The 12,180-nt window shown below is 41.1% G+C and overlaps 1 protein-coding gene across 6 annotated transcripts in view; it reads right to left on the bottom strand.

Annotated features, from left to right (window-relative positions):
- TMTC1 (transmembrane O-mannosyltransferase targeting cadherins 1) overlaps positions 1 to 12,180 on the bottom strand; it is a 224,796-nt gene that overhangs the window by 195,437 nt on the left and 17,179 nt on the right. For 4 of the 6 annotated variants that reach the window (XM_075940705.1, XM_075940703.1, XM_075940711.1 and 1 more), the window contains exons 2-5: positions 10,611 to 10,788; positions 8,194 to 8,267; positions 7,749 to 7,925; positions 5,417 to 5,623 (exon numbers count right to left, since the gene is read on the bottom strand). In XM_075940705.1, coding sequence (XP_075796820.1) covers positions 5,417 to 5,623; positions 7,749 to 7,925; positions 8,194 to 8,267; positions 10,611 to 10,788 — 636 coding nt within the window. The remainder of the gene's footprint in view (positions 1 to 5,416; positions 5,624 to 7,748; positions 7,926 to 8,193; positions 8,268 to 10,610; positions 10,789 to 12,180) is intronic. The other 2 variants (XM_075940714.1, XM_075940706.1) reach the window with 1 other exon arrangement.

Below are 12,180 nucleotides of genomic sequence, written 5' to 3'. Positions count from 1 at the left end.
CCCATCATATTGTATGTATGTAGCTGGGATTATTTTTTTCCAATGTGCATTACTTTACAGCTGGAATTGTGGCAGAGGGTGAGGGGCATGGAAACCCTGAGCCCCGACTGCCCTGATCATCAGCTCGAGCAGCGGGAGAGAGGCAGAAGCCCCAAGCCCTGGCTGAAAGTGGGAATTCAGGGCCTGAGCCTACGTTGCCCTGATACCCTGCTAGAGCGGCAGTCATGGGGAGAGGAGGCGCAAAAGCCTTGAGCCCTGGCAAGCACAGCAGGGCCAAAGCTCTGAGCTTAGCTGACTTGAGGGAAGAGGTAGAAGTTCCAAGCCTGGGCTACCCAAAGTCCCAGCTGAAGTGGGAGGGAGCAGAAGCTCCGAGCCCCAGCTGGAGTGGCGGAGGGGAGGCCCAAACCTGGGCTGTCCCAGGCTGGACTTGAGCAGCAGGCAGGAAGAAGCCCTGATCCCAGGCTGCCCCAGCTGCAACCAGCAGGAACACAAACCCCATCCCCAAGAGGAGCTGCCAGGGAAAGAACCCCCAAGCTCAGTGCCTGGAACCAACACCGAAGTCCAGAGATCAGGCTGCTCCAGCTGCAGCCAGGGGGAGTGAAAGCTGCCAGCCCAGCAGGAGCCGCTGTAGGAGGAAGCCCCAAAATTGGCACTTGTGGCAGAAGTAGCCGGAGATGGGGGGGAAGAGAAGAGAGGTGAACAGACAGCGGACACCGTTATCAGGCCAGTGTTCTCTGTAAGCTGAGTGTCTGGGAGGCCATTCAGGAAAGATTCAAATGCCACCCAGCTGATCAGCAGAGCTCCCAGTTGGCAGCATATTTCTACTGGTGGTGCACATCCGCACATGTGTCAGTACACATAAAATTTATTCTTCACATGGATTGAAAAAAAATTAGAGGGAATACTGGGTATCACTCTCATTTCTGTGCTGCCTCTGGAGGTGGGTCTGATCTCCCCACCAAGAGCAGCCATGCAGAGGAAGGACAACACCTCTCTCTGCCTATAATGGCTAGATTAGCAGCTAGGAACCCTGTACTCCAATCAGCAGGGGAGATCAGATTGCATGGAGGATGACGGATTTCACAGTCCATGACATTTTCTTAGCCATGAAATTGGTAGGGACCTATCCATAGGGACTCCCAATTCGGAATGGGGCCTCTGCGCACTACTACACCACAAATACACAGAACTTTCCCCTCCCCCCCCCCCACACACACACTTACAGATCATCTTCAAACAGTAAGACACTAATAATCCAAGCAGAGTGTTTCAGGCAATTACAACTGGCAATGAGGGATATTATAGGACACAAAGGCCAAGACTGTCTCGTCACCTGACCTGATAATATTTCCCTCACCCCTCTTATGATCACATGCTCTGGGAGTCTCTTTTTGCTATTATGACATGGAATTTGTAATTAAAATATAACAATACATCATTGTGGACTATACAATTAATGAGTACAGCTAACACGATCACTATATTGCTGACAGCCAGACATAAGCTTCTAATAGTGTCCTGTTGCCAGGGGTCATTTCATAATTATGAAATATTGCTTGCACACAAGCTGCAGAGAGGACCAGAGGCAGCACATGATCTGATGTAGGACTATCTTCTAGAAGAGTCTGTCTGGCCCTTGATGTTAAAACTCCCTAATCCGGGCTTCCCTTGTCCAGCAACATCCCTGGTCCAGCATCATCCATGTGAGCACTCACCAGGATAAGCTGTTGGGCTGGGGCCAAGGGCGTTGCCAAATTAGGGAGCCGAGATGGAGCACCGGGGGCAGCAGAGTCACTGGGAGGAACGCAAAGCCCGTGGTTTCTGGGGGGCGGGCAGAGCAGAGCTCTCTATCACTGGGGAAAACGCAGAGCCCCCTGCTCCATAGCGGAAGTGCTGGGGAGCAGAGCACAGAACTGCCAGGAGGAGCATGGAGCTCCCTGAGCAGCAGCAGGCCTGCTGGATGGAGCCCGCTGAGCAGCAGCAAGCTGCCTGGTGCAGCACAAAGCCCCAGGTGGCAGAAGAGTGCTGGGGGGAGTGCAGAGACGCCAGGCAGAGGAACTCTGGACTGCAGAGGAGTTCCCGGCCACTGCAGGGACAGGGGAGCCCCAGGCTGCAGTGAAGCCAGGGGTTGGGGAGAGCTGAGCTTCCCCGCTTCTGCTGCACTATGGAGAGAGCAGAGCCCATACAGCATTGACTTCCCTGCTCCAGCAAATTCCCTGGCTCGGGATCACGCAAGTCCCGAAGGTGCAGGACAAAGGAGGTACAACCTGTACTATCAGAAAGCCTTATAAAGCCCTCGGTTACTATTTCAAAAACAGCCTAATGCCCATTGATTTTGGATGGCACTCAGGTGGCAAGGTCACCGAGGCTCTTCTGAAAATTGTGTGCTTTGATTCAAAGTAGGAATGTAAGGGTGTAGCCCTTTAAACAGGTAACTGATAAGCACAAGCTTACTGGTTAATGGTTACACACGGCTCCCAGTCCAGCTCCTGAGAAGCCACCTGCTGCCCAGTTGCCTCTATCACAGGTAGCAGTGTGCGACAGTCATTGGCACGTGCCAGGAGCTGGCTTAAAAGCTGGCTCCTGAGGAGCTGGCTGCCGCCTCACATGTAACTGCATAATAACTAAAATTTTCAGCTGTTACACAGTTACCAAGTCACCTGCATTTTAACATCCCTAATTAAAAGAATAAATTGCAAATTGTTCTCTCCTTCCATTTTAAGGCACATTGACTATTTTGCAATTTAAAAAAGAATCACAACATACTGCTTCTAAAAGCAGCTTCTTTTTATAGCACACTTTTAAAAAAGCTATTTTGCCTTAGAAAACTGCAGTTAAAAGGTACTGCAGAAGTCATAATGTGTTCAGTCGGGGATGGGGGACACACTTCAGACAACTGTATTCAGGAAAAAATTCATTTGGAAGTAAAGCACTGACTGGCTCTCTAATTATTCCCATTTTCAGCTTTAGAGTTTCATGTGCCTGTAAACAAACATTACTATGTTACCTCCTCTACATTTTTCTTAAAACCAGAGATGCAGTCTGTAATAACACCTGCAAATAACTACAACCAGGCAGCATCAGTAACCTGCTAAGGAGGGAAAGCCATTAAAGAAGCTTTTAGATGCTACTGGAGACAGGAACAATTTAGAAAATGACAAACTTAAGTATTTAAGAGAGGACGTTGAGGTGTGCCTTGCTTTACCCTCTTAGTCACTGCCACTGAAAGGCTGTCAGACTTGGCTTATATCAGAGTGCGGTTCATCTTTAAAGGGAACTGCTTATCTTGCTGAGGTGATCCTTGGGAGTACACTGACCACCTCACTTAGTGCTGGATATAAAATTGTTCCATTATTCCACCACCTCTGCTTTCGCTATGCATAAATTGGCTTAGAAGGATTAGATTCTTTGTTAAATGCCTGTGAAGGTCAGTGTTACTGTTTTTAGGGGAGGCTGGGTGTCCCTGCCTCGACAATAGACGGTGATGTCTGCCTTACAGTCCAGATCTCTAACAAGCCAAACCCAGGCCTGTCTCAAGTCTGGTGCACATAAGCACGCAGGCAAGGTTGAGGGAGAAGCTTTGAGAAGAAGGAATGCTTTGCATAACAATGCAGATTAAGCCTGGTACAGCAAGACCACGTCAAAAAACACACGACAAGCATCCTTGTACAGGTACTTCTGTTTCTGATAAGCAAAAATTACAGATGCAGCCATAAAACTGTTACCTACACACGTAGTTTTTGCAACATCCTGAGTAGCAGGATGTATTCCAAATAGAGGCATTGGGCATTTTAGGTACCCAACATACTCAATTGGTAAATATTATTAGAACGACCAAATCTCGCTTTACTATAAAATGGGCTTAGTAAGAAGAATCGATGGGAGGGAATGAGCAGGATTGACCCGCAGTTCCTGCTCGATGTAACAAGAAGTAAATAGGCCCTTCACACTGGTGACCAGGAACCATGACCTCCTGCCTGGTACTGTAGATAGCATATGGGTAAGCTTTATTATAGTAGATCTTCTATTAATTGCTTTTGCATTGCTTTGTGCTGAATTAATTGCTTTAGAATTTATAGTATTTAAGGTTTAAATTGCATAGTAATTGTTTTTAAGGCTTGTGAAATTTAAACAACTATGTTAAATGCTTAAAACTTGCAATAAATAAGAAAGTGGCTAAGTCTCCGTGGAGTGTCCTGGTTTTCTTGGGATCTAAAATAAATTGAACCACACAACATATATACACATCCACAAACCAATGAAAAAAAATTTCAGTTAGTAATAATCAAAATCTACAGATCAGCTAAGAAAGAAAATGCTGCTTGAAAAGTTATTAGCCTCTGATTAGGGATCTTTTGTACATGAGGAAATGTGACATTGACAATGTGTATTTTAACAGTTATAATGCTGAAACTTTGTGAATCTCAGCATGTCCTGGTCATTACCTAAATTATTGCCTGAGCTCCACCCCAATAAATGTTCAGTTTGACAAAATTAAGTAGATAATTTTTAATGCCTACAAATAAAACCGATGGTATTTTTGAAATTATAAAAAAAAATAAAAAAGAATTCTGCCAAGGTTATATACACAGGTTGAACCTCTCTAGTCCAAAACCCTTAGGACCTGGCCAGTTCTGAACCAGAGAATTTTCCAGGCCACGAAAGGTCAGTATTGTCTAGCAGCATTACTCACACTTCCACTGCTTACTGGGCTCTTAGAGGACATTTAGGGGCAAATTATATTACAGAAATGAGAGCCAGAACTGGTGGCTGTAAACAAACTATATGGGACCCTGGGAAACTTGGCCTCACCCATGAAAAGTGGACATCTGACTAACCAAACATCATGCTGGACTACGGATATGTTCGGACCAGAGAGCTCTGGACTAGAGAGGTTCAACCTGTAAACAAATTCTTGGGCACAAGGTAGGACAAAATTTGGCAGTTCATTGTTAGGTTTTTTATATGACAGTTCTGCTCAATCTCTGTACCCACGCTCACCACCACACAAGTAAAAGGATGTGTGCCTCCCCTCTCAAATCAACATTACAACTCCACCTTCTTCCTCTGGAAGAGGAAGGGAAGGATAAGAAACACAAAGAAGTACTTCATCCAAACACATAAAATGGTGGGGGAGACAAAGCCCTTTCTTTGACGCCTGGTCTTTTTAAAAATTACCTATTCTTCTCTGCTGTAAAATGCCATCAGTCCTTTCATTTAAAGCAGCAGAAATGAACTCGTTTATTACCCCCTGCTCCTGCACAGTGTTTTTTCTCACTCAAAAATTATTAGTTTTTGCATAAAAAGGCTTAAAAGAAAGTAAAGGGATTCTTGTCATTAAAAATATACTGAGATATAAAACAACCTGTTGAGGAAAAAAGAAAAAGAAATCAAAACCACTTGTGGTGTATTGTACCTAAGAATAGCCCATACAGCTTTGTTTGAGACAGAAAGGCTGCTGCTCCGTTGCACTTCAGGTGAGGCAGGGTGGCATGAGTTCCAGGTCCCTTTGTGAGCATACCGGTGCTTCCCATTCTCCCTGCTGGATGGAGGAATCTGCAGCGAAGCAGATGCAGAAGCCGCAGGCTGCCGCAGGAACCTCTGATGCACCCCTCCATTGCTCCTAATTATTTATTGAATTGAGAAGCACAAAAGGAAGGGGTAGGAAGGGGGAAAGAGGCCTTTTAAGAGATGGTTCTTTTGTTTCATGCTTACTTGATTAAAAGAGGGAGTATTGGAAAGTTATCCCAAACTGCTATCTTAATACAATAAATGACATTTCCTTCAGTTTTACATGCAAAGATCTGGTATTTACTTCACCATTATGGAGAGACAGAAAAAATGGATTCTTAGCTACCAAACAATTATAAACTACAGTGTTAAACATGTAAAAGAACCTCATGGTATATAATTAGTACAAATCTTTCTTAGGGTACGTCTAGACCACAGGCTTTTGTCGACAGTATCTTCTGTCGACAAAGAGCGTCTAGACTACATTCAGTTCTGTCGACAAAGCAAGCTGCTTTGTCGACAAAACCCTGTAGTCTAGACACAATCCTAGATGCGATAACTCCTTCTGTCGACAGAACTCGTCGACAAAAGGCGTTATGCCTCGTAAAATGAGGTTTACCAGCATCGACAAAAATGCTGAGTTCTGTCGACGTTATGTCGACAGAACTCAGCGGTAGTGTAGAAGCAGGTATAGTTTTGTCGACAAAAGTCCACTTTTGTCGACAAAACTCTGTAGTCTAGACACACCCTTACAGTCCTCAAGAGGGCTTACAGTGATGGGGAGTGAAGAGAGAGAAATTGCACAGTATATTTCATCAGACAGTTATCTTTTGCGGCATACCCCTTGTTAAAGAAAGAAAGGAGGTCTGGTTTTAAAAAAAAAGAGTGAGTGCAGAAAGGAGTCTCAACAGCGCTTGGCTGCAATTTCCCTCCTACCCCTTAAAAATCAAGCAAAGACAAAACTCGGAGCACCATAAACTGCTACACTAGCGCACAATAAATTAGAATGAATATTAAAACGAACCAAGTCTGGGCCTCATTCTTAGAAGATCTCTAGCCCAGGTGTAACTGTTATTTAATGTCACCTAAACAAGGAAACAGTCTTTAGAGAATGAAACCAGGGAAAAGAGGGATAAAAAATAAGTGCATGGTTTTTCCCCTGAATAATCAAAGATTTCTGCTATCAGTGGCCACAGAGGTCCTGCAACTCCACAACAATCCACTGTGAACAGAAGCTTTATAAGCATTCTAACTGCCAACCCCATAGAAGTCCATAACTTTACAATGGCAGACCATTTGTGAAGTTATATATTAGAATTAAGACAGAAGAAATATTTTAGTGATATACCATAGCTTATCACTGGTTAGTACTACTTGTGGGGGCAGAGAATTTTTCATAGGACCAATCTGAAGTCCCATTAAAATCCAAAAGAAATAAAACATAGAAGGAATACGGATGTAGAAAGTGTAAAAAAAAACCCCAATGTTTCAAGGAAAGATTGATGCAACAGGTTCTACCTATTGCTAGTGCCTATCAAAGAGAGAAGAACTTAATACCATAAATAAGGAGCCATATAGTTACAGGCAGAACTAGGTCTGTGATAAGTCACTTTGCTTTCATTTTATTTTTCTTAACTAAGTGCTGATAGCTGCTGAATTTTCTTGCTGTGGCATTCTTAAGCCATCCAAAGATAGAAGAAAAAATTTCTATATTTAACAAAGTGAGATATATTGATGGGGAAAAAGAAAACATTGAAAAATATTGTTCTACAGGTCAGAAGAGGTCCAATTTAAGTATAATTGAGGTCACAAATAAAATGTTAAAAAATAATTGATCAAATCTGATTTTATTACTAAAATTATAAAATTTCACCTCTACAATTATTACATACTGAACAACGGTTACGGGGTTTTAGTTAGCTGCTATTGCAAAAATTAAGTCAGTAAGTTTTAAAACTCTTTGATACAACAAGTCATAATTCACTCAACAGTAAAAGTAAAACCCTTTCAAAGTTAGGTGGCATTTTTTCACCCTTTGCTAGCTACCCATCCAGCAATAATACCAGGCAAAACAAACTAAAATATAGGATGAAATCCTAGCTCTACTGGAGTCAAGGGGTATTTCCCATTAACTTCAATGGGGACATTTCATCCACTATACTATACTATACTATACATAACCATGTATTATGCATGGGACAGGTTTTAAGGTTTAAAGAATATAATAAGTTACTTACAGTCTGAGTCTATTGTAGGACAGGAAAAGCAAGTCATAAATTAAGCACACACCAAACACAGTGACACCAGTTTCTTTCACCAGCATTGCACAGGTCCCAAGAAATAAACTAAGCAGCAAGAAGAATGGAGAGGCAGTGGGAGGGAAATGTTCCCCAACATAAAACTGATCCACACTCCTGCAAAATAGATTTGACATAGAGATTTTAGTTCAAGTTGTTTTCTGATTTATTAGTTTCCTCATTAATTTTTCAAAGGCATTTCCATAATTTTTAAAACATTAAAATATTCTCCATGAGCATAGGGCCACACAGAGTGGATTAAAAATCGCATGAGATGAGAAGACTTGCTTTGTCAATTTTAAATAAAATACAATTAGGATTTTATATGAATTCCTCCCCCACACAAAATTCAGGTATCATAACATTTATTATTAAAGATCCATACCTAGTATAGGAGAGAAAAGCCAGCAGAAACAGTAGGCAGGCTAAGACATCTGCTCTGCCCACAATACCTGTTACCTAAGAGCAGAAAAAAGAGACATGAAAATTACACTAAAAGAAAAAAAACCCACTTTCAAGACAATATGGGTCACTGAAACAAATGGCCTCTGTTTTATGAGTTTTCCCCCCTCCTTTCTGTCTGTCTCTCTTCTTCCCAACATTCTGGCACCTAATAAGTAGGAATGTTGGTGTTTTTCTCATACAGATTAGGAAATATAAGTTACCCATGTGCAATCGACTGACTAAGGCAAAGTTAAATTCTCTTTAAAAAGAATTGATAAAAATAGCTCAGAAAATAACCCTGGTTGGGATTTTTATGGAATAATTAAAATAGGGGATCAAAGAGAAAAATATAGGCCTGATTCATTAAACTGTGTAGTTTAATCACTTTCTTTAATGTTGTGAGAAGTGATTTTTAGATAAGAATCTTCCCCAATCACTAACAGTCACTTCTACATAATAAAATAGCTTACTACCCAAATGTTAGTTGATAATCAATTCAGACAGAAAATAAATTGCAATGGCCAACTTGGTATGGATGGGAGTTTTTCAAACTCTAATTGACAAGTATTTTTATAATTATTCAAATTTCAAAATATCTCAACGTTCCCGTTCATAACAACTCAGAAACTGCACACAAAAGGAAATTAAAGGCCTTTTGAAGCTTTTGCTGTTTTAAGATTACATAATTATCTTCAGTGCTTTGACATTTGCTTTAAAACTCCCCAAATACTGATGGAGACAACAGTAAGTCCAAAACCTGCCTCCTCTAAAACCTCACTTACATAATAAAGCAGCATTATCTAAAGGAGCCTGGATGATTAGCTCACAAAGACAGCACAAGAGATAACTGTAAAGCTCATGGCTCTTATTATTAAGTCTCTCTCTCTCTCTCTCTCTCTCTCTCTCTCTCTCAAAAGTTCTCAACACTGGCAGTCATTTCACTCTCACTAGCTTACAATAGTTCATAAAAAAAATACTATATCAACAATATTTCTAACTAGACAGACAGGAGGAAACACCTATTCATTTTATCTACATGGGAATTAAAAGAGTGGCAGAGGGGTAACCGTGTTAGTATGTAGCATTAAAAATAACGAGTAATATTGTGGTACTTCACACACACACACACACACACACACACACACACACACACACACACACACACACACACACACACACACACACACACACACACACACACACACAGCCGGTCCCCAAGTTACAAATGGGTTATGGACCAAACACTTGGCCGTAACCTGAAATGTTCATAAGTCGGACCCCATTGAGTCACATTGCAACCGCGCTGTTCGTAAGCGCGGGTCGTGTTTGTAACTGGGAGACCGCCTTTACAACTGCTTAATGGGAGGTTTGGTCGTAAATGTGAATGATCATAAATCGACCGTTTGTAACTCGGGGCCTGGCTGTATATACACACACATACACACACACACACACACACACACACACACTTTTTATATATAAAAAAAATCTAATCATCAGCTTTCGTGGGCAAAACCCACTTCTTCAGATGAGCTTGAGTGGCATAGCTTCAGTAGCTTTTGACATCAATGAGGCTGTAAATGTAAGGAAAGCCAGTTTTACTGTTGGCCTTCCAGTTAATGTCTTTGTTCTGGCAAAGGAAAACAGGGTCAAATTTGCATATGAAGGTCAATTCCGCACTCTCTCTCTCTGTAGTGGCTAGTGAAATTCCTTTGTAGAAGAATGGCTACTTTTAAATCCATGATTGAGTTCCCAGGTAAGTTAAAATGTTCCCCTACAGGTTTGTGTGTTACCATTTCTGATATCTGATTTGTGTCCATTTGTTCTTTGTCCAGTCTCCCTTTTTTCTCCTCTCAAGCTCATCTGAGGAAGTGGGTTTTGCCCACAATAGTGGATCATTTTAAAATGTGCTATTTGTATATGTTGATGTCTTGCATTTTCCTGTGGTCAGCAGAAAAGCAACATAAGCTTATATATACTGAAGCTTTGCCATGAAGTTTTTTTCCTAAAATTAAAAAAAAAAGAGACTAATTAAGAGCTATGTGAATAAATTAACTGGTCAGTACAGAACTGTGACCTGATCAGCATTTTCCTACTATCTTATTTTAGTATTGTTGGTTAATTGGATTTACAGCTACTTATAGTATTTAGTGGAAAGACAGCAAGTATGAAGTTTATTCTTAATGTATGTTACTGATTATTTTGAACATAGCCATAGGGTTTTTTTTACTGTTGACCTTAAAGCAAGCACCACACTGATTCACAGCAAATGTGTTTTGTATCACTAAAAGGGTTTTTTTAACATGTATAAACATGTGTTTCTTTTAGTTACTATCCCAATTTTACATATATACTTACAGCCTCACTGTGAATGGGATGCACAGCAAAGAAGAGAGCTGTGACAAAAGCCAGTCGACCATCCTTGAATACAGCTTTGTCACAAGTATACATCAAGACAAGAGTCACTAGACAGTGTAAAATGACATTCACTGCATGGAAATAGAATGGGTTCATACCAGCCAACAATATATTTAGCCTGTAAGAAGACAAAATAGAAAGTAATACATATAATTAGGCCATGGAATCATTGCTATGGCAGAAAATAATAACCCACATGAAATTCGGACTAAATACATAATTTAGAGTTTAGGCTGTTAAATAATTAGGGTAAAACTGCTCAGAACAACCGTTACATCTTGCTAAAAGGAAATGACGCCCTACTGCAGTCTCCTTCCCCAAAAGGTGAGGTTGAATAGCACAAGAAGTGATAGCCTAACAACAACACAGACATGTGCTAAGCATCTAATTGATAGGTGCTTTACATATTTCTCCCTCCCTCCTCACCCTCTCCCGGTAAACCATGCAAATCAATATAAAAGCTGTGATACTTGTGCCCTTACAACACCAGCACTTTCCACAGCAGTCTAAGGCAAGCTATATGGTAGTTCTATTATATGCTTAAGTATCCATTAAGACTGAATTTTTGAAAAACTTATATCTTCACTTGTGACCAATTATTGCCATGCTTCAGCAAAATTTCATGTTTCACTTTAAATCATGCCAGTAGTATCAGTGAAGTCAAAGTGGAATAGTAGTATTTAACTTTAAGCCTGCATTTATGTGCTTTGCTAAAATCAGGATCTACAACAGGAATCCAGATGCAACAGGAACCACTCTGCCACCAGAGTGCGCACTAACAGGGCACAAGTTGCTACCCTCTCAGGATCTCTCCTGATGAGACAAAAGCATACTCGTTATCTCTGGCTGACACAAAAAGAAACTGTGACTAATTGCGAAGATAATTTCTTTTCACAAGATATTCATAAACTTGTTTCTTCACTGTACTTACTGCCAACTTGTTTAACAGTTGTTAACAAGATTTGTTTTACATGCAGTTGAAAATAGAATCAAGTTAATTAGAACAAATCAGATTTGTCCATTTTGTTAGGTCTCGTAGATCAGTGTTGTAATGATTGGTCTGTGGACTGGCACCAGGTCTGAGACCTCCCTGACACAGTTCAGGAAGGCAGCAAGCCAATCCCTGGTATCAAAAAGGATGAGAAAGGCTGTTCTAGACACTACAAACAAGAAGGAGTTGATATTAAAATGCCAAGGAAATTTTAAAAAGACAAATGAAATGACACCCAATAAAATCAGTTTGAGTACTAGGAATGTAGACTAAACCACACATTAAGGAGCAACAATCCCCATATCTACCTTTACTAAGAGTCAGACTGCAGTTCCCCAGGGCTTATATGGCTCCAGAGCAATGCCCTTGACTTGTTATTACTGTGTAAACACCTCAGTTTTTCCTGAATCAGCTGAGAATTGGCGTGCCTGTGAAGCCCAGACAACATATGTTTTTTATAAATACTTTCTACATGCACAACTTACAACTGATAGAACTTTATCTGCCATAAGCTGCATT

This window comes from Pelodiscus sinensis, chromosome 1 (genome assembly GCF_049634645.1).
Source record: "Pelodiscus sinensis isolate JC-2024 chromosome 1, ASM4963464v1, whole genome shotgun sequence".
NCBI lineage: Eukaryota > Metazoa > Chordata > Testudines > Trionychidae > Pelodiscus > Pelodiscus sinensis.
Note: the sequence above shows the minus strand (reverse complement) of the source record. Positions and strands in the feature narration are given on the sequence as shown.